The 23060-nt window shown below is 39.5% G+C and overlaps 1 protein-coding gene across 1 annotated transcript; it reads left to right on the forward strand.

The window, feature by feature from the left end:
* Positions 1 to 63: 63 nt before the first annotated feature.
* Positions 64 to 22273, forward strand: LOC135470075 (meteorin-like protein). The gene is made up of 4 exons (XM_064748814.1): positions 64 to 419; positions 6019 to 6398; positions 15252 to 15308; positions 19144 to 22273. Exons 1-4 carry the CDS (start codon positions 277 to 279, stop codon positions 19461 to 19463), a joined length of 900 nt encoding a protein of 299 aa, XP_064604884.1. The 5' UTR covers positions 64 to 276; the 3' UTR covers positions 19464 to 22273.
* The last annotated feature ends 787 nt before the right edge of the window (positions 22274 to 23060 follow it).

The following is a 23060-nucleotide window of genomic DNA, read 5'->3' on the forward strand; positions in this document are numbered from 1 at the left end:
GCAGATAAATGCGCTTACTGGCTGAGCTATCAGCCACTTGTCGCTGAGTCGGGCTAGCTGTGTGTAACGCTCATAGTGGATGTGTACGGCACGGCGAACTGAGCAACACGCTACAGCTCTCCCTCACTGTCCGATCTCTGTTGGCGTTTACCATGGGAGTGTTACCGGGCAAGATGTAAGAATATGTCGAATTCCAAAAAGAGATCAGATCGTCTACATTTTGTATCTGTGTTAACTTTTAAGGAAGGAACGTGAATTTCACCGACAGTTGTGGAAATGTTGACAATGTGTGTGGGGGGGTTCCGATTGGTGAGGGAGGTGGTGCTCTGGGCAGTGCTCCTCGTCTCCCTCGGACTCGGGGTGTGGGGCCGGCCCGCTGTCATCCAGCGTTACTGTGACCAGTGCGAATGTATACTGAGGTACGTACTCACTTATCTGTGTATCCCCAGCTTCAACGGCGGACATAATCTAAGCAATCATTGTGTAGAATTTTTCTCCACACAGTGGATAGCTTCTCTCTGACCGGTCAACATCCTTAACACGCTATCAGTAAACACGTGTGCGTGTTCTCCCAACAACGGATGTTATGTCACTGGTTGTCTATAATTACACACTGATGTCTGCTATTATTTGTCTTTCAGCGGAATTTGCTCTTTTTTCATGTCACCATAGTTTTTGCGTGTGCAGTGCTTATGAAAATAATTAAAACCATTTATTTCTCTTGGTGACATCCTGTGTGAACAATGTTATCGGTAAGCATGTCAAGTTGAGTACATACTGATACCAGCCCTACTGCACTGACTTGTGTCTGCTGCGATTTCAGAGCTCCCGAAGCGTGCCACGATATGTGGCAAATTATTGCGTATATTAGTCACTTTCTGCTCCAAAATAAGCCTCGGTGAACTGGGCAGAAACAAACTGAGGCTACAAATAAGCAGAGTATCATTGGAGTGAGAGAGCTTTCTGCTGGATGGCAGATATGCAAAGAAAAGAAGAACAATGAAACCACACTTTTTGTGTTTCGATCGATCCACTTTTTATATCCTCAGCAACTGATAGAAATGAACACATTAGTACTTTTTTTTAAGGCTAAATGCAGTTTTCTTACACATGTGTTGAGGTTAAATCCATTTAGGCAGTTTACAACATTGTAAGTTTCTGTTAAAGAATGATCTCACAAATGAAGAGCATTTAAGCTCTTTGTGTTATTTTCTTAACCACATGTTGCATTATTTTGTCTGAATTGGCAACAGTAGTTATTGTGCATTGTAGTACATATGTGCAATTCATAAATTTGTTTTCAGTTGTTTAGACTGTCAAGCCAGATAGATTTCCCACAGAAATGTACATGTTTAATTATCGTTAATGTTCAGAATGGCTTAGTGTAAAGAAGGAATTTAATGACTCTGTTTGTGCTTAATTTTGTTACAGTACGTCAGTTTTTAGTATCATTTGTGGTGTCTTCAGTGCTGATGTTATGTCGTACTTAGTGTTTAGGGAGGAAGTCAACCAGAATTAACAGTGCAATTCATGGTCAGCCAGCTAGTTTGTCATGCTTTGTTATGACCCAGTCACAAATGTGCCCTTCATTAAACTAACATATGTAGAGGAAGACCTGTAAATAGTCTACGCCTAGTAAAGATAATTTTTCACTAGGTAAAGATCTTGATTTGATAATTCTATACAAAAGAATACACTTCTCAGGGACAAAAGTTTGTTTTTTATGGTGAAATTATTGTGAACTTTCCCACCCGCTGCAAGTTGGGAGATTTGTGTGTTTAAAAAATGTACAGTTGTTATCTTAATATTTGCTTTATGCTATAACATAACTGGCTGTAAAACACTGGAGTAATAAACTGTCGTTAAAAAGTACCTACAAGGGCCAGAAATCAGGCTATAATTGTATTTTGAGGGGTCAGTTTTAAAGGTGTGGAGGATAGAACTAGGATTAGAGGGACTTCAGGTAAACACTTAGGCTTGGTCTGACACCTTTGATGTGAAGATTTAGCGCCTTATTCCGCCAGGTTGGTCAGGTGCATTGAAAGCTAAGGTCGACACTCCACCACTCACAGGAGAGGCTTAACTGTTAATTTCGCCTCCCTTTTGATCTGCCAGTGGACTGGAGATCCAAATTAAGCAGTTCCTGGGTCAGGTGGACATAGGCATCTGTACAGAGCCAGGGTCCTGGCTCTCTATGGTCAGATTTCCTCACAGCTCTGGTTCAAAGTTCAGTTGGCGGTGCAAAAGCTGGAATCTCTGATAAGAGGCTTTATTATATCTAGTATATAGCACAAAAACTTTTGCAAATATTTAGTGCAAACTTAACAATCTTATTAACAGTACATTTTTATAAGAAAAACATATTTTGTCTGTAATAATAAAGAACATACTAAGTCTTTATGTATGATGCATTTGCAAAGTGCTGTGGTAATTTGAAGTGCAATAGATCACTATTACTATATGTACTGCTGAAAACAATGAGTATGCTATGTGTGTCATCTGTAGTGAGCCTGTCCTGGCACTGACAACCAAATAGGCTCTATATCACAGCCATTAGGCGATTAAGTAACAGGTTCAACAGGTTGCAAACTTGTTTTCCTTGAAAATGATTAGAAAAAACATGTACGTACAATACAGAGGTTCTTTTATGCTATAGATGTTCACAACACTTGTGTTGCACATGTATGCAGGAGTGGAAGAGCCAACTAACTGTGTGCAACAAATATTAATTATGTAACCTTGTGAAACTTGATTGTGTGGAGAAAATTTTCCACAGACAGTTTGGAATAAATAATGTGACTGGAGGTTAAGGGATTGGCTGTTGGTGTCGTTAAAATTGAAGCTTTTTTTATCTGGTAGCCTAAATAAGAAAACACATCGCATGACATTATATATCTTGCTATCAAAAAAGTAAACTAGTTGTATGACTGACGTGTCTAACTTATCAAAGGACAATACATGTTTCTTTTTCTGCTATGAAAGAAAAGGAAATGTTTGATAAAAACTGTAGCATATCACCTAAGTACTGATATATGTTATTTTTCTCTATGCTTTTTTCATCACATGTACACTTGGGTATTTTTAACTGTTTAATATTTCTTGCAGGCTTTTTCTGTGAGAGATTTCTTTAGATGGCATAGCTTAAGTCTGGAATTGGCAGATCAAAGGCAGGATTTCATTGGAGAGGAGTATAGCAGACAGATCAGATTATTGATCCCAGGTTTAATCCTCCAGTGATTTTCTAATGGACAACTCTTTAGTGATCATTGAACATGCATTGATAACAATTCTGTACTGCACTGCTCAAGTGTGCAGGTGGCCTGAAGCTGTCGATTTCATTGTAATGTCCGGGAAAAGAGAAAGCTAATTCTCCCCACACAAAATGTTTTTAAAATGTTGATTTGTTGCCAAATGAAACGTCTCCACAACAGGTGTTGAGACATTTGAAGTTGTCTGCTAAACATGCAATGCCTTTGATGTTAATATATTTAGTAAAATAGACGTTTTACTTCAGTGTGATACATGAAAACCTAAATGGCCGCATTTTTATGTTTTGCTTTTCCATTTTATTTGATTAGTACTAGGTGTCATCTGTCTCCAGTTGTGCTTATAGTTCAAACATTTGAAACTATTGACTATAATTTCTGAATTGAAAGCCAGAAAGTGTAGTTGGGAGTTGACGGTAATGTTTCCTTTGTGAGGCCTTTTCAGTAAGTTTTAAAGGTATTGCTTTATTCGTGTTAGTGCCTTGGACTGCCTTGGTCAGGTTTATAGGTAAGGCATAAAAAGATTCAAAGCATGAGGTGTGTGTCATGAACTGGGCCAGACTGGGCTTTACATATATCTACAGTATTGGGGTAAAAATTGTAAAGGCTGTATTGTAATCTCTGAGACATAATAAGAGTAGAGTTTATGCAAGCTGGCCTGTGTTTTGTTTGAGAGCATTCAGGGACTGTTGTCGTAACGTCTCTCCACCAGCCTCGTGTTGGTTTTGGCGTATTTCTTAATCTGTTGCATGAGCGGGCTGTGTTTGAACAGGATATGTAACTGCTCCTCTTCAAACCCAGCCTTGTTGTTATTGCACAAATCTCGCCCAATCTGTAAACCTCATGTCTTTCGATTCTTATTTTTTTACACAATGGCTACGTGGTGGATTTTTTCAAAGTGCAAGAGAGTTGACATGATGCAATCAACAGTGTAAATCAAATCAGCAGGGTCTTGGTGGTTTGTGTTTGGAATGCGGGCACCCATGCTGGGGTTAGAAATCAATGGCAGGGACTAGATGGGCACACAGGAAGTGAGGAAGCATTGTCTAACTGGCAGAAGAGAAGCCAGAATAACTTTTTCTGGCCCAGACAAAACAAACCAGAGGATGGCCTTTTGCCATGTCTGGCCCCTTAACCCAGACTATCAGAAGTCTAACAAGTTATTCCCCACCCTAATCATGGGTTTATTTATCCAGGCGAAGGTAGCATCTTCTCAGTCTCCCCTTCTCAGGAATGTGACACAAACGAAAATATAGAAGTAGATCAAATAACCAGCAGAGATAACCTTTTAGATTGATTCAGATGAACATGTCTCTATTGCTGGTCCCGTGTGGAAGCCATTTTAAGATGCATATATATATATATATATATATATATATATATATATATATATATATATATATATATCTATGCACTGTATTATGAATGCAACACATGATTGCCAAAGATTTAAATCTGTATTGTATATCCAAGCTAGAGAACAAGCTAACCAATTTTAAGTCTGCTTTCACAGTCTACATATACAGTCTCGTCTTTGATTAACCTAAAATTAATCCATGTTTGACTTCACAAGTTTGTCCAGGACATTGTCCCAGGTAATGGTGCCCATTAAATGCCATTTAATATCAGTGTGTTTGGGGCAGGGTAGTGGGCTCCAGGGGACTCTGCAAACAAACCCAGGAATGTGGAGCATACACCTAACATGCCCTGCACGTCGCCACCCCTCGTGCTTGCATACCTCTCCCCAGGAGTGCTTTTGTCCCAACCAACTCACTCTAGACCAGAAAAATGATATCACAACTCTGAAAAGAAATCTGAGAGAAAAAAAACTGGTCTGAAGGGCGTGCTTATTGAGCATCTGACATAGCGTCTAGCGAGGTGTGTCATCTGAATGATCTGGATCTGAGTGGATGTGTTAGGTTACATTTGATCTTCTAATTGTGACAATACAACGCCACAGCTAAGCTCTAGCTTTACCAAGTTGGAATGCTTCTCTCAAGGGTATGGTTAGGAATGGGTGGGTAATAATCCAATAACTTCAAATGACTCTCAGACATGCAAGCCAGCAGTTTAAGCTACAGGCCTATTGTCATCAATCTATTTGGCCCGGATTAGGTTTACTTGGACTCCTGGATTTATATTTATGAGTCAGGTTCTTGTGACATGCCAGCAAGATATTTTTAAACTTGTGAAAACTTATTGTACACTAGTTAGGCTTAAGCTTCCTCATGGAGAAACCAGATATCATCAAACTAGCATACCCTGTTTCAAATTTTACTTTAAAAGCCCACTCACATACACGCAAAGGCATGCAGGTCTGCTTTCTCGGATAAAGTTTGAAACACTTCAGAAATAAGTTTAAGCTACAGCTACTAAGGTGCTTCAGTACATAAATTGTGATTTTTCGAAGAATATTTATTTGTATTTATTACTACCGATGTTTTAAATCGTTTTAGTTAGAAAATCTGTGGTCTTACACTTTGCTGTATTGTTTAAACTGCTTATCTTTGCATGCCATTTGAAAGAAGCTATACATTGTCCCCCACTCTCACCACTCCTGACATCCTCACTAAGAGGAACATTGTCAGCTGTATTATATTGCAATAATCATAGTTTTCTGAAGATGTTCATGTATCAGTAAGAACTGTTTTATTTATTTATTTTCTTTTGAGAAAATTTCTTTCACTTATGTCTCTCTACTGTGACTGTTTTGTGAAGATACTAAAATCATAACTGTTTTGTGTGTTTTCAGTGAGGACACATCTGAACCTAGAGGAATAACCAATGTTAAAGCCAAGTGCAAAGAAGGCCATGTGGAGTGGTCTAACCCATATGGGGCTGTCCGAGTGGAGATAAACCCAGGTTATCCTGTAGATTTCAAAGGATGTGTGCTAATCACCAGTGAATATACCCGTGTTAAAGTATCTCAGGAAACACGAATTGGATTAAAACACATACAGACAGTAGAAGGTGTTTCCAAAGAAATATGTTTGACTGCTTCATCTGCACCTATAATGCTGTATATAGAACTAGTCCCAGAGTCGTCAGTGGTCTTCAAAGGTGTACCCAGGGTGGTTATAGACTATGATATAGAGAGACTACAGTCAAAACTGTATTTTGATCCATTAGAAGGTAAGTCGGACTTTACTGTTGATACATGCTGTGTTATTGTTTTGACTTTTTGGGTGCACTCACTGCTGTCTCGCAGGGGGTGGGGGGGGGGGGGGTGGTGAGCTAGTGGGCATGTTGTTGTATCCAGAACTGGTTAATGTGATTGTTACAGGAGTTTTATTTGTGATAATGTTACAGGAGTGTTATATAGCCACTCCCCTCCCTTCGATGTGACACCAGGTACCACAAACTTTAGCACTTGTAATGGTGGGTTAGGGTTTTAAGAATACCTTGGAAATGTGAGGTGACTGTCCGTACTATTGTTCACTGATTATCAAAGGGACCAGTGACACTGCTATAGGTGGGAAGGTTGTATGCCATTGTGTAATAATCCACCAGAGCTTGTCACAGCTTAGCCTCTAGAGAACAATGAGCTTTCCCTCCCAGTGTAAGTAATGAACAGGTAAGAAGGGGCTCTGTCATAATCTGGACATTGAGGAGTAGCATAGACTTAAGATTTGGTGATAATTACCCTGCTTGAGTGAACCATTACCTCTGACTTAAGCCTCTGTTTGCATACTTTTGTTGGCATTTGGCAAGGCTGTGCAATGACCCCCTACCTGTTCACAGTTTGTGGTTGCTATATACACAGTTAAGCTTGCAAAGTGGTGTGATGATCTTCCTCCACTGGAACCTAAAAACTTTGTCTTCAAATTGTGCCCCTCCCTATGCTGGGATTTCCAGACATCAGCATGAAGAGATATCTTTCTCATGCATGTTTTGTGTTTGACCAACTATTATTGATAGTTAACATGATGGATAATTTGGTTAATTATTCAAGTGATGATGTGAACACAAAGAATATGTCAAATAAATACCATCTGAAGTACCAATTTATAATCTTAGATATGCGTGGAATTTTTCTGTGTGATAAAAAAAGTATAAAGTATTGTAGGAAGATGGCATTAGTTTTAGCACATTCTTTTTTAAAATTTTGTTAAAGAGGTATATGAAAAGTATAGCCCCTTGGCAAACTTTCACAAGAATTTAGAAAAGCAGGTAGCAATAATTAGCTGTGATAAACTCCACATGTACAAAGTAAAGTTGTTAGTTTACAGTTGATATAGGCACAAGATTCATGTTTGGCCTCAGTACTTCCAGTCCACAGGTATGGGTAAGAAACAGTTATGTAACAAGATGAGTGCCTTTTACCAAGCTTACTCTTTAGTATCAAAGCAAATGACGGTTTTCATGTCTTTGTGTGAGGACATTGTATCCTGTCTATTATACTATAAGTCATCATCTGGACAGGATCTGTGGCAGTGTATCTGTATTTACCTCGTCTTGTAGTTCCAACTCATTGCCTATAGCCACAGGTGTACACACTTATCCTTTAGTTACTAAACCCCTCAGTCTCTAACTGATGTTTTCTTAATGCTCCATCCTGCTTTAATGTTGCCATAGGCTCATAATGTATCCTGGTTTTATAGCATTGTATCAGTTAGGGACCTTTAATTGTATTACAGACATCCTGTGTAAGTAAGAGCTTAGGATTTTAGGCTGTCCCCTAAAGGGCTCCTAATAATGCCTAATGGTTTGAAATTGCCTTTTCTAAACACTGCATGGATGGGGTTGTCCACTAAGTTGTACAGATGTATTGTTAAGGATTCTTTAGGCTAGGAACTGAAGCTTTTTGTGTACATTGTAGTTTGTAAACTTTCAGAAAAGATCCAGCATATTGTTAAGCGTTATCTGCACCGCACTGTAAGAACTTAGGATAGGAATTAAAATTACAGAATGTGAATCTCTAAAGCAATGAAAATCTTGGCTGTGCTGATGTGCTATGCAGTCTCTCAGAGTTGTGAATTTTCCGATATGCTACCAGTAAATCTTACACAAATTGAGAAGCTGGCACTTTAAAGACTTAAACTCAGAGTTGTGCTGTCAGGTGAAATGAATCTGTTTCTAGTCTGGCGTTGTTCAGTGTTTCTACCTATATATGGTAGATGTGAGGTTCTCATGGCGGCAGCGTGGAATTTTTTGTTAATTCCACTTGCTGTTTGTAAAGGCTTTTGTGCTGGAGTCAGCGGGAGATGACCTGCTCACAAAAACTGAAATTCCATCTATTGACGTGAGCTGACATTAGCGTGGAACTAGCAAGGATCTGATGCATGTACCCTCATCTATCTTCAGGTCGGTGATCTGTTATATTCACTGCAAGTTAACAAGAACTCCATAAAGTTGTATGCCCTACCCATATATCTCTCAAGGTTAGGATGGTGTATGAACTTAGTTATGTGTTATGCACTTCAGTTCCCAAAAGTGTGCAAATGTTCACTCCAGTCTTGTATTATGGGTAACTGGCACCTCATACCGTGATTTAAATGTCAGTTTTCTAAGGATCATAGTAAATGCTTTATCATGCGGTAACTTTCAGCAATTATGTCAAAGTTATTAGAAATATTATGGTACTGGTATGACACCTTCCACACCGGTCCATGGTAAGGGTGGTCTGTGGCAGGGCACCCCACCACCAAACCTATCTCTATAAAATCTTAGAGCAATTAAAATATGAACATATGATTACTTGAGGAGGGAAATTCTTAATGACTAGCATACATGTACACATAGATGTCACTTTTTGAAAGTGCACCCTTTTGTGGCATGTCATAATTTTTGTGGGTCTGAAATTGATGTTTTTAATTATTTCTGCCAATTTGCTGCCGTGGGCCTGCCACAGAGGTAGTGTAAGAGTATGTGTGGCATACTGACGGCAATCCTGTGAAATAAGACAGCATATTAATGTACGAGAACAGAGAAAAAACAAAACATTTGATGAATCTGATGTTTGACCTGTGTGGTGAAGGTCTGTAGGGTAGGAAATGTCAGAGTGTTTGCCCAGCGCAGATCTCCCCATGTTTTCATATGGCTAACACTTGAGCCTATGTCAATAATAACCACCATAAAGCCATCTGCATACATTTACTCTAAATTGACACTGATTTGGTATTTGATACCACAGTGAATAAGTCTTTAAGCAATTACCACAAATTATATGTTTTTGCTGCAGTAACTATATTCCTGCATTAACTTTATTATTTTGATAGCTGATATTTCAGTCTTAACAAGCTTCTATTTAAGCCTAGCATATTGTGTGTGGTTAAAGGGGGCAATTTTTTTCTGTTGGTTTAGTGTATCTAATGCATCAGAGTGCTGTGGCCAGATCTTCAGATACCAGCCTGTTTTATACTAGACAAGGGGAAGGGTTAGTGGAACAAGGGGTTAAGTGAGAGGATTTAATGCCACTGTAACTAGAACAAGTCTTTCCAAACCGTAGGACTGTGATTATCCTAGGTGGTGATGCCACTCTACAACATGTCCAGGTAAAGCTGTCCTTGTTGCTTTAGAATAGTGGCTGTTTTGTAACACCAAGTTGACCAGGTGTGTTACAGAGACTGGGAGGAGATCATGTCAAACCCTAGGGAGATGTGTGTGCTTAATGGCATGCAGAAGGGTTGCCTGGGGCCATAAAGGTAAATGGCTGTGGTCCGTAGGTACTTCTTTCTCCAAGAGAACCTAAACTGACCACCAGACAGACAACAGTCACATAACTGATCACTGTGAATAGAAATAGATGTTGTATACATTCAAATGAGATTCACTCACTGTATAGCTAAGTCTAAACTAAGCTATTATGACTTTCCTAAAGCAATGCCATAGTTAATTTTCAGACCAACAATGCAAACACTCTTTACAGTGGCATATTGTAAGTGAAATTAAAAACAATTTTGCTTACAACAGTTTTTAACATTTGTTGGGATATATACCAAGAAGGCTTAATAATTCATAATGCATTGTAAAGTTTAAGAAATACACATTTTTCATGAAACTCTCTAAGCAAGATTTCTTCATATTCCTTGTCCTTGTTTATTATACTCTATTATTACCTGGCCTTTATTAACTCTGTACCGTCAACTATTTAAATATCCCATATATACATTTTTATTAAAGGCGAATGTGTGGCAAAACTTGTTTGTTCATTTATGAAACTGTGAACAGTTATGTTTTTGTATGTTCCCCTGTGTGATTTGTGTGTGTTGTGTTAGTTAGGGCAAGTCTCCCAAACAAGAAGTGTACAGGGTGGGAAAATGGGTAGAGGCAAAAGGGCACATAGCTGGGTGTAATTACCTCTGTGTTACTACATGTGCAGTGGAAGGAGGCTCTGGAGGTGGGGCTTATGAATTATGGGAAACCACAGATTGTGATGTAGAGTGCAGAGAGTGTGGTACTCATTGTATGTGTAGTACTGTGAGAGACCTGTGGGAATGGGAGCGCAGTGTTAGCCCTATGGGGATTGCAGTGTTTACAAGGGTTTAAACTTCAGATTTAATGAATTTATCAATTTGCAGAATTCATTTAACAAAGTCTAGTTTCATTGCACAAATGCATTTATAATAATGACATTGCAACTTATAATTTTTGAAGTGTGTCTAATACTTTCTCCCTGACTAAAAGATCAGTAATAGGCTTATCCTACCAGAAAGGACTTCTGTTTTAGCATGTGTCCCATCCCATGCATGTCTCTGAATTTCTCAAGGGGCTATTCTGAGAGCTTGAAATCAACCTGTTGAAAATATTGACTGTATTATTATTGTTGTCTGTTGAATGTTTATGAATGGTGCAGTTACCAGGGACGCCCCATTGGGCACTGGTGGAAAGGCCAAGCTGGGATGTCTTAGGGACCTGCACTGATGGTCAGTGGTTGTTATTGAGCAGTTAGAAGGAAAACAGGCCTAAGATGAGCAGCTGTTTTCTCTGTTGAAGATAAATACCAATGGATAAACAAATCTAGAGGGGTTGCAGTATTTTGGTGTGAGATAACTGTGCCCTGTTGGCTGGGGTAGAACCAGAGATCACCCTTCCATCACAGCTCCCTTCTCTATTAACAGTTCTTCACCTCGGCACAATCTCTGTCATCTCAAGTTTCTATTCAACCTCACTTCTGCCTAGGGCAACAAAAGGTCGGACAAATTTTGTTTTTCTTAGCAAATTGAGCAACCCAAATTCAGCAACTCTGGTTGAAAATTTATGCAGCCTCTCAAGCCACAGCCTTGTTAGTGTGAAATTTAGGAGTCTGGTAGGGTTGAATTTCATTTCGATAAAAAGATTTGCTACTGTGTTTGTTTTTAATTTCTGGTAGCCCACTACGAAGCTGATAAACCAGTGCCTGTGAGGTGTTGTACCATGGAATTTCTCCATGCACCACATTTCACACATCTCTGTAAAGATATTTCTTGTACTAGTGTGAAGTTGTAGCCCCTTTTTTAGGGTGTATTTTCATGCTAATGGCAAAGCCTTTCTCTGGCTTATCCTAATGGGGTAACCGTCCTCCCCTTCCATTGTTTGACCTTTGACCATGTCTGACTAGTCACAGCAGAGCCAGCTTGGCCATAGAAATGCCCAGGGACTAAAGCCTCCACAGGTTGATCAGTGCAGACAGAAGGAAGGGGTCATTTGCTTGTAAATTTACTGTAATTTGCTAACCCACTCTGAGAACGACTTAACTGCCCATGTGTTTTAATTAGCAGAAATCAGTTATGCATATATAATCATTAGAGCATATAATCTTTAGACACTTTCATCAAAATCCGAACTTTTATCAGTTACTGTAATCTCTTATGAATAAGCAGTGAAATGCCATTGAATTCATTTACACTGAACTTGTGAACTAGTTTGAATAATCCTGTCAGTTGAAGAGCTACATGTATAAATCTTGAAGCTAAGAAGCGTCACATACTTTCTATTCTACCAGTGTGTAAGAGCTTGTCACCCCACTGGGTTTTGTTCAGTCTTGCTGGGGACTGGCTACATGGGCTGGTCTGGCCTGGGCATAAAGGCACCCAGATAAAATCAGCTCGGATTCTGATTAAAAGTGTATAGTAGTTTGTGTTGGGCTATGAACAGAGAGGTCAGGGGCTCATCCTGCTATCTGTGCACTGAACAATAGCTGGCCTATACGGTGATGCTCACAGTAAACATGTCTGTACATGTACAAACTCCGGACTTGCTGGCTACCTCACTTGTTTGTAGAACTACTCTACCCACAGTCTACACACTTATGTCAACTCTGTTTCACTTAGCTATGATTTGTATAGGTTTTAGAAAAGAAATTTTTAATAGAAGAGTTTAGCAGAAAGTTTAATATTAGCTGAACTTGCCCAGACATGCCTTGAAAACCTGTATGACCACTTGTTGATGTGTACAGACTGAGGGTGTATTAAGCAGAAAGCTGCCCGAGAGCAGACTGTGTTAATAACTATAGCGTATGTAGTAAGCTAATGTACATTTGTGTAGATATACATAGGTTATACATACATACATAGATCCATACATATACATGTGTCAGCATTTTCTGGTTTCTGAAAGCCTTGATTTACCTAATTAATCAGCTCAAGGCTAAGTGTGCTGGTGACAAAAGAAGCAAATCATTTTCCTTTTAGCAAATGTCAGAGGTTTTCTATAATAGAAACTGGATCAGCTGGTCAGTAGATGGAAAAAAATGTTCGTGATAATGTATAAGTAAGTTCATAATAGTGAAGAGAGCAGGTGTTTGTGAAGGCAAACTTCGATGATTACTGGGCTGAATTGACAGTCCATTAATAGTTTGTTGTGTAAAAACAGGGCAGTGTGGATGTAGGTGACATTATGGCACGCGTGTGGTGACAAGCTTCCCGTGGCAGTGATCACTGTGCTGTCCAGCTACTCTTGAGGGAGATTTGCTACAGTTTGAGGTGTCACATACTCTGGCACGTAGGCACACAGTTAGCTTTTCACATAAACCAGTTTAGTATAAACCTTAAGACTGTAGCAGTAAATAAATTTTTGATGTGGAGATAGTGTCAGCCATAAGCACTGACTTTATAGGCCAAGTATATTTTTGGCCAACTAAAGTTTTAGTGACATTTGCATACAGCTGAGAAGCTTGAAGTAGAAACTTCCACCTTCAAGTGATGACAACTTGGTAAACAGTTAGAGATCTCTTGTCAAATCTGGGTCAAGTTTCTGGGAAGAATTTGTTATTGAAGAATAATTATTATATCCTAAAGGACAGAGTGCACATGTAGCATGGGAGGCATGCATGTGAAATGGGGTTGTGTTGGCGACATTTATGGCTGCTGGGAATGGGTTGTGCTCAATGACAGATTACAGAAGGCAGATGGGCAAGTTATTATTCAAACCATTGTACTGACTGACATTCAAAAACATTTTCCAAAACTGTAAACTTTCTTGCATCAAAATAATTAGTGACACCCTCGGAACAAAAGTTAAATAAATGGGAAAACTGGCAAGGCATTATTCTTGTTGCTAACTGGTGTGAATAACACTTCATGATATATTTAATGCTGTACATGCTTGGCGCACAACTTGAATCTCTGCTCTGGTGTTAGCATGTAAGCTCCTTGGCTCGTCATCATCTCAATCTTGACAGTTTTACCAGATAATAGTGTAGGCAATTCTCAGCTCAGATTGGGGAGGGTAATTTTTGTCAGTGTGTGGGGGAATAAGTCCGGGTTCTTCTGCTCTGACATCTGCTCATCATACTTTTGGGATGAGCCCAGATGAGCTGAGGGATAAATAAACAGAACTCTGGTAAACAGTGTTAATTGAGCTGGCTTGATGTGAACATGGGGTGAAGCCTCTCAGGACGCTTTGATTGACCTGTTGACACCTGATATGATGGTCAGTTAGACTCTGCTGGACAGTCTTCTGCACCTGGGCACTGTTTGTGTGGTTTAGGAAAAGTCTCTAATCCATCAGCTAATCAGGGTCTGGAATTGGGCAGTTTTCCTGTGAGAACATTTTGCTGGATATGTATATCTGTCAGGTGTTCAGGGTGCAGGCACACATGGTACTGATGACTGATGTAATAATGATGGTAAGGACTGGATAAGGTGTTTTTAGTTGAGCCCTGATTGACTGGAACTGGTGATGAGAAACTTCATGCTGCATGAGAAAATGACGGAAAGAAATAGCCAAAGAAAGGAACAAAACCAGTAGCACATAGACTAAAATGCCAACGGTTTGTCAAATGGCATGGCCTAGGTCAGTAATGATGTGTTTTAGCTTGTGGTGCACATTAAACCCCTAGGGGTGGCCCTTTTCTTGCCCAGCTTGATCCTTACAAGCTCATGTTCATTCCCCTCTAGATAATGACAGCTTCAGACACTGGGGCAGAAATGGGGTGAAAATCACAGGGGATAAAAGGCTTGGAGAGTTTCTCCTATGGAGAAAGGCAGCCAAAAGGTTTTGAGTTCCCCTTAAATGTAGTAAGCAGACCAGGCTACTCAAGGACTTACTCTCCACAGTTGCTGTGTCAATCACATGCTTCACACACCATAGATCACTGCAGGGAATGACCTAGGCAGTCCATGGGAACATCCAAACCCATCATCTGAAAATCACAGGCCTACAAAATTGATGTAGTTGTAGTTGTACTAATTTTTCTTCTTTTATTGTTATTTATAACATATATGTCCAAAAGTAGTAATCTGAGAGAAAAGGCTCTGTCACTTTTTAGAAGTATGCTTCTAAAAACCTTCTCGAGTTTTGTTGATTGTAGCAGTTATGTGTTAACCTTGGCTGCCAGCAGTAAACATGTTTATAATATGACTGTATTGTTAGCATCAAGTGTTACAGTAGCTGGTGTATTGTTTTCCTTTATGCTGTTAACACCCTAAATACCCTCAAACTGCTCTGGGGTCAGTCAAACTTCAGTTCTGTTTCTGTTTACTTCAGGTCATTAGTCCATCAACTTCTGCTCCTCTGGCCTTTCCTTCCACACTATCTAAACACCTGTTTTCTTCTCTGTTCCAGATTGCAGACCCTGTGATGAAGAAGAGTTACTTAGAGCATATTGTTCCAGTGATTATGGTGAGTGCAAAGGCTTTATAATGTTTTCTTTTCCTGAATTAAAAACTTGCTAGAAATATTAAGGACGCAAGTAGCAAGGAGCATTTTAATGCACCTTTGTTGATTCTTGATGTACAGTAGATCTACACCATATTTATTTTTTGGCACCACCAGTGCTTAAATGCAGCTGATGAGGACCTTGTTGGAAGTAGGCGAAGACTTCATTTGGTTTTCTGTCCTGCTTCTGTCCTTAATTTAAGGGCTGTGTAACTGAGGGGAAATGTGAAGTAGTTAGCTGGGTTGACCACAAAAAGAGCCAAATTAATCCCCAAGAGCCTATTAAGCGCTGGAAACTTCAGATAGCGGGACAGGAAGAATAGCTCTGGAATCACAAAAAACACCAGCAATTGTCTGCCAGAACTCACTGAAAACTGCTCTGCTCAGCTCAGCTAGCCATCAATTTGTGGTTAGGGTGGACAAAAGCTGGAACCCTTTTGTCCTCTGACCACTTGAGAGGCAGTAGATCTGTTCAGGCCTTGTCAAGTGGATATAGGGTCAGTCTGAATGGCAAGCTTGATGACAGATTAAAGTATCCTGGAAGGTCAAAGGCTACAAAAAGCATAACCAGTTAGTCTAACAGGACCTGTGAGATTTGAAGGACTTGACCGCTAACTCACAAAACATGTCCACAATCCCTGGACAAGGAGTCTACATTTCCATAGTGACTGAATGTCAGTTTACCAGACATGTGTGAAAGACATAAAACCTGTATAGAACCCTGACCCTTTTGGTAGTCATTGAAGTCTTTCATACAGCATATCAATAGATCTCCTCCCTTCAGAAAGCAGCATGACTCAAATTATGGTTGTACTTGGGTAGACAATACCATAGTCTTGGGTAAAACTGCACGGTGACTGAATAAGGCTGTGTTGTCTTGTGAACAGAGATCTCTAACTGATAAATTTGGAGCTCATGAGGTATAAGCCTTAAGATTAGCAAGGCAGCCTAAACCTAAGGCTATGCTAAGATTAATCCATGGTTATTGAACTGAAACAGTCTTAAAATAGTGGGGCCTCCGTTGCTCAGTCGGTTAGCGCGCTAGCGCAGCGTAATGACCCAGGAGCCTCTCACCAATGTGGTCACTGTGAGTTCAAGTCCAGCTTATGCTGGCTTCCTCTCCGGCCGTAAGTGGGAAGGTCTTCCAGCAACCTGCGGATGGTCATGGGTTTCCCCCGGGCTCTGCCCAGTTTCCACCCACCATAATGCTGGCCGCCGTCGTATAAGTGAAATATTCTTGAGTACGGCGTAAAACACCAATCAAAAAAAAAAAAAAAAAAATCTTAAAATAGCAAGATGTTGCAGCAAAATAGGAAGAATTGAATTTACTTTAATTTGGCCAGTTCACTGATCTGCACTATATGAGTAAATCATAGAATTTCATCTTTCATATATGAAGGAGTTTTGCAGTTTGTTTCCATGTGTTTCCTGTCTGTTTATAGAGCTAGTAAAGTTGTTGAGTGGCATATTAGGTGTTTGTATAATAGCTGAGCACAAGTGTTAGGCAGATAGGGATTAGAGGTCCTGTTACCTCCCTAGCATGGATGTAGAGCGAGTACAAAGTGGAGAAGGAGCGGGAACTATTTCCCACACTGTAACCCTAAGCAACCCAGACTCATTATAGCCCTCCTGTCTCTCTGATGTATCAACTCAACACATGGAGCAAAATTTAATTGAATCTGTCTTCAGGCATAAAAGTATACAGTTACTAGTGGGGTCATGGATGGCTAGTTCAACAGCAAGTGAACAAGAATTGCCCCTTGTTTACCCGTAAACAGTTCATATTAATCTTAGCTTCACACCACCGAGAACCATCATTGGCTATGTTTCTCAAGCTAATATTTTAGTGGGGAATAAAAAATTCTTTCGAAGGAACAAAGGAAGGTGTTATTTAAATGCTTTTTGTCGCCTTAGAGTTAGCTGGAATTAAGTGCTTCCCTGTTTTAACAAACAATTTTTTGTGTAATTGTAAACTTAAATTTTACAAACAGCTATGAATTATTATACATTTATTTTTGCAAGTCTTTAGTTTAATAATAAATATATCAACAGTAGTTCTTTTCTCTTTTTTTGTGTCCAGCCCAGAAACATTCAAACTGTGTTTTTTTTTCTGACTTTTTTGAAAGCATTTCCTATGTGAATGATGTGAGCGCTTTAAAGAATTTAAAGTAAGTAAATAAGCCAAAGGGAAGCCATCTTGAACACTGGTTAAAGTCGCTGTTAATTTTTACTGACATTCTTTCCAATTGGTTTAATGTCGTTTTAGTGATGCATTGACAAATAAACCTTTGATATTGCTGGGACGTCTTTCCTGTATGACTGTGCTTTGAGTCAGTATTTGGGCTATATTAGTAGATGTCTGCAGATGCACTAGTTACATACTATGGTTAAGGGTGGACTCTTTCATCTGGGTCTCACTTATCATCACTACCATTGGATGATACACACAGCCTAGCTACCAGTTCCCACAACTCCCAAAGCTGTGTGTATTTAAAAAGTGGGGTGTCAATTTATCACAGCTCACAAGTTCACTGGACCAAAACATAGAAATGACACTAGGGACTTACAGATGCAGCTTTGATACCAAACTGGGAACTAAACTTTGTCTAATGGAGAAAGTGCCCTTTGCACCCCCAAAGCTTTTTCTCAGTAACAATTCTTGGGGAAAGCTATGCTTTTTTAGCAAAGATCCAGGAGGGCATTTAAGTGTATTTGGCTGATTCTCCCCACTGCACTGCCTGGAAAACTCACCAGGTCTAATAGCTGCCTTTAAACTGTAGTTATCAACATTTCTAGGACGTGTAAACATTTGTAAATAATCCAGGAGTAATAATACGCAAAGCAGACAGAGAAAGTAATTAGAAGATCAGATGGTCATGGATTAGTTTTATTATAAATGCATATATTAAATTTCGGATTTGCTTTGGGGTAGTCAAGTCTGCTGTAAGGGTTGAGCTGTGGGAATGTCTTCTTGCCTATAAGGCTCTTGTTAAATGTAATCTCTCCGTGGGTCTTGCCCAGAGCCCTCCAGATGGCAAACAATTTGCCCTTTATTTGTCTGTGCCTCCCCAACTGCCCTTTCACTCCTAATGGGCAAATTTCACATCAAGGATTTTGCAATAAACAATTGATTTATTTACCACCCATGTAATGAAAAACAGTGCTCTGGGAAAAACTGGCAGAATTGAAGCTGTTCAAAAAAATACAAATAACAAACAAAAAAGTTAAACATATTCTTAATCAAGAACATCTAAGCTATAAATCTATATATGTCAACTCTGAACCATTTATTTTTTCTCATGTCAGCCAGTGTTTTCAAACAGTTTTTTTTCTTCAAAAAGGAAATCCATGTAAAGATTGTTAATTGTCATCATTGTTTGATAGCCTCTGAAACCAGTCTTACTGGGGAGACATGGCTGTCATGTACAATGACTCAGCTTGTCCACCCTTAACCTCTAGCACCTCTAGCCTTTTAATTTAGCTAAGTGCTTTACAGCTATGGAATCTAGATATGTTGGAAGTGATGTACAGCCTGACTAGGAGGCAGACATGCATTATACTTGGATCACACATGATTGAAGACATGCATGGACGTTGACACCCCAAAGACATGTGAATCAGCAGGGCAAATTCGTTTTGCGTACATGTCATGAAAGTTGTAAATGCTTGGTGTCCTGGAAACAAAAGACAGAGTGAGACTATTGAATCATTATCGGATAGGGGTATAGTTACATAGTTATGCGCTAGTGAAGAGTTATGTGGTGTACATTTGTTAACCTCTTGTCGTATATGATTTCAGTGGTGGAGGGGAAAATTCTGCATGTGGAGCACAGAGAGCATCATGAGGAGACCAACATAGAGGTGGCAGCACATCGCGTGGTGCAGCAATCCAAGAAGGACCTTTTCACAGTCAAGCACCACAGTAATGGCCATACCCTCCATGGGACCATCATTGCTCCCAAGAAATGTGGGGTGCAGCAAGGCCCAGGGGTGTTCTTGTTGATGGGGTCTGTAAAGCTGGGCAGGATGAGGCTGAAGTGTGCCCCATTCCTAGAGGACTGGGAAAGAGTAAGGCAAGCAGCAGAGGAGGATGACACTTTAGAGTGTTCATTTGACTAAAAGGCTCTCTGGGCCAGGAAGCTAAAACAACAGCATTGCCATATGGTGTTCCCTGAATGTGAGATTGAAACCTAGATGATGGCAATGCTGTCCCCTCATCACTAAACTGCTCCAGGACAGGGCTAGGAGGGACAATGTAACACATGTTACAGATCATAACACTAGGCAAATAACACCAGTTACTCTCCCTGATGTCAGATGCTTGGAGGGGTGAGAGGCATAACATCTATTCCACATCTACATCTGTCAGCTGGGTTATCAGCCCCAAACAATAGCATGGGCTGTAAACAATGGCAGGGGGCAACTGTCAGGATGTGAGGCTGACAGCCACGGCCAACAGACTGGCATGTTTGCAGTACCCATCTGTTTTACACTGTTTTGCTGTTTATGTAGCAGGCAACTTGTAGCACCAAGCCCTCTTTGTGGTGTGGTGTAGCTAGTAAAGGTTGACAGTGACAAGTTTATAGTTTATACACAGGGCAGGCCTCAAGCCAAGCTTTCATGTGGAGAAGGAGAGTCTTGTGACTGGTGAGGAGAAGCATCGACCTGCTGCTTTCCTATCTGTGATACTTTAACAAAGCTTAGTTACAAGCAGAAAAATAACACCTAGTTGTGTTATTGGAATTTCTAGAAATTTCATGAAACATCAACTCCCTATTCCAAGAATGTTTTCCTTGGGCTGGTGAAATAATATATCTGGGGGTGTTGCTGGACAGCTATGGCAGGCGGGCATTCTCAGGCTGCTGGGAAGGGAATGTGGCCATATTGTTACATGTGGTGTGAGTGCCACAGTTACCATTGTTTTTTTGTAAATGACTGATGGAAGTTAACACTATCTAAGGACAAATCACAGCCCGTGTGTGAAAAACGTTGATGTTCCTGATAATTTACATTAGGAGAATTGTTTTCTCATTAAGATGGTTGGTGTCTGATAACTGGTCTACAGTTTGATGGTATCATGTGATAGCTGAACCTGAAGAATGTGAGAAGTGACAAAAAATCCAGCATACTTTGTGATAATTAAATAATCATTCTGTGTATATTGATAAAGCAATGATGTGTGCTGTGTGCAAATATGTCAACTATATTGCTGCTGTTTTTTTGTTATTGTAAACTGATGTAATGTTTGTATCAGGTTACAGGATATCCGTGAATGGTTGTATATGTACAGTGAAAGCGCTAACCATCTGGTTATTGGTGTTAATATTGACATTTGTAAACTATGACTGTGTATTTTGTTTCTCGTTTTGAGTTGATCTCCCTTTGTGTACATAGTACTTCATTGAGTAAGGATGCTAGGAATTAGAGCCAGTGGCAACAGATTGATGCAGTAACAATTAGTCATTGAGCACTGGTTATCATCATTGTTCATCACAACAAAGTTTTTTTTTCGGCAGTTAGTTTTGTCATCTGATGGAATTTTTTTGTGTTGTGGGATGCCCTGAGTTGTTGTAGATAGATTATCTGCTGAATCAGCCAAGCCTGAAGTCCCTCACATACTAAGATGTCTCTAAGCATGATACAGGCAGCTAAATGTACAGCAGTATTTTATGAGAGATACTGGCATACATATATGACACCATACTTACCCTGGTATACTTACATTAACCCATTTGACGAGGACATTACCTTGTCCTGAGCTCTATTAACTTACAGTTTATAACATGTTGTTATACTTACAGATCAATCTCTTGAATACATTGAATAGACATACTTGAATACACAGTTCCCACGTATATTCCTGCAATCTGGAGATACACTATTCTGTTTCTGTTTTCTGTTTCTGGTGGTGCAGGATCATGTAAATATGTGATGACTGTACAACATATTTCAGCTATGGAATCCATGTTTAAGCCCAGACAGCTGAAGACCAAATAATTTTTGTCATGGTACTTGTAATTTGCATTCCAAATTGGGCACATTTAAATTGTACCTACGCCCTGTCAGTAAATCATTCATAATCATCAGGCTAAGCCAAGCCTATTAGAATCAAAATCACAGAATTTAACTGCACTTCAGCTCATTGTATCATTGTTAAGCTTACTATAACAAAATGACAGCATCAAATTTCCCTTTGTCTTTGGGATACATATTCAAATGATTGATCTCGTCATATTGATATCTTCTGTTAGAAAAAAGCATTTTATTTTGTCACTGCCGTCTTTTTTAGCTGTGCTTTAGTTCTTTGTTCAATAACTTGTTTATATGTTCTTTGTATGTTCCTCTGAATAGTGCTACTTGTGTTTCCCACTTCTGGGGTGTGTGTTTCCTTCACCTCCCTACTTTCATGCAAGTTGTAAATACATGTACAGAGATTGCATTTTACAAAAGTACGTCTTTGAGACGGCTTTTCATGTAAAATCATCATGGTTGAAGCGGACCAATTTGTGCAACATAGAACAATACTTAGTGTATCTTTGTCTGATTGTATAGTGTAATTTGTATATTGTCCAAAGAGAGTATATATATATTATATACAAATATATTTGAAAGATGACAATCATTCATCAAAGAGAAATAAAGAAAAAGAAATATTTTCAAGTTTAGATGAAATTGTTGTCATTATATAAACTGATGACATAAAGCTGGCCATGGTCAATTGGTTAAAGGCACTTACTTTTCAATCATTAAAGACACACAAGGTGGCAGTTTGTAGGTTCTTCTTGTGGGACGTTGAATGATGGTCCTATCTCTATCTGCAGTCTAATGTTCATTGAGGACCATTTGGTGATATCTGTATGTCACGACTAGGAAAATTCACCAGTAACTTGCCAAAGGTCAGTGGTTTATGCTGAGAATGCCGGTTTCCTCTACCCACAAAACTGGCCTCTATCATATGGCTGAAACATTCTGATGGCATTAAGCAACATTAAAATATCCATACATACATGTATATATATTTGTTTCTATATTCCATAATTTAGTAGGCCTTTATTGTTTTTGCTGTCGTTCTATGAAGCTTCATGTTTCAAACATTGCCATGACTTAAATATATAGTTTTACTGGTGCAAGGCATCAAAGTTTATAAATTCGTACAAACTGTGTTGTAACACTGTTGTCCAATCGCCAGACGGTCGTTCTTGAGAGCCTCAATTGAATAACACGATTCACTGTTCCGGAACATAGGACATGTATTTCTCTGGTCAAGTTAGACTAGTGGGGCTATCTTGGAAATTGTCTCGTATTAATGCACCCCTGAAGGTTTTACAAGACAAGCTTAAACATCTTTGGGAGTGTTTTCAACGTCCGTCGGTTATAAATCCGGCGTAAATCTAGGGAACGTTCCGAGAGCGAGTCACGTCCGGGGTGGATTTTGACCTCGGGACACCATCAGAAAACGTGCGTGGTGGAAGCACGGCTTATCTTAATCAGATTAAATCTCGATTTGTGGCCGAGCAGGCGCTTATTGTGGACAGATCAAATTAAAGGTCTCTTCAGTATTAATACCTTCGCTTAACAAATTTTAGGGCCAGAGAGAAACGTATACGTTTAGGGGGAACCGTTCTTGTCAAGTAGACGATGGATTGACAACACCGCCTCCAGCCAGGAACTTCTCGGTTGTTTATTTCCCCCATTAGTATTCTATGTATAAATCTA

The sequence above is a fragment of the Liolophura sinensis genome, chromosome 1 (assembly GCF_032854445.1).
Source record: "Liolophura sinensis isolate JHLJ2023 chromosome 1, CUHK_Ljap_v2, whole genome shotgun sequence".
Lineage (NCBI taxonomy): Eukaryota > Metazoa > Mollusca > Polyplacophora > Chitonida > Chitonidae > Liolophura > Liolophura sinensis.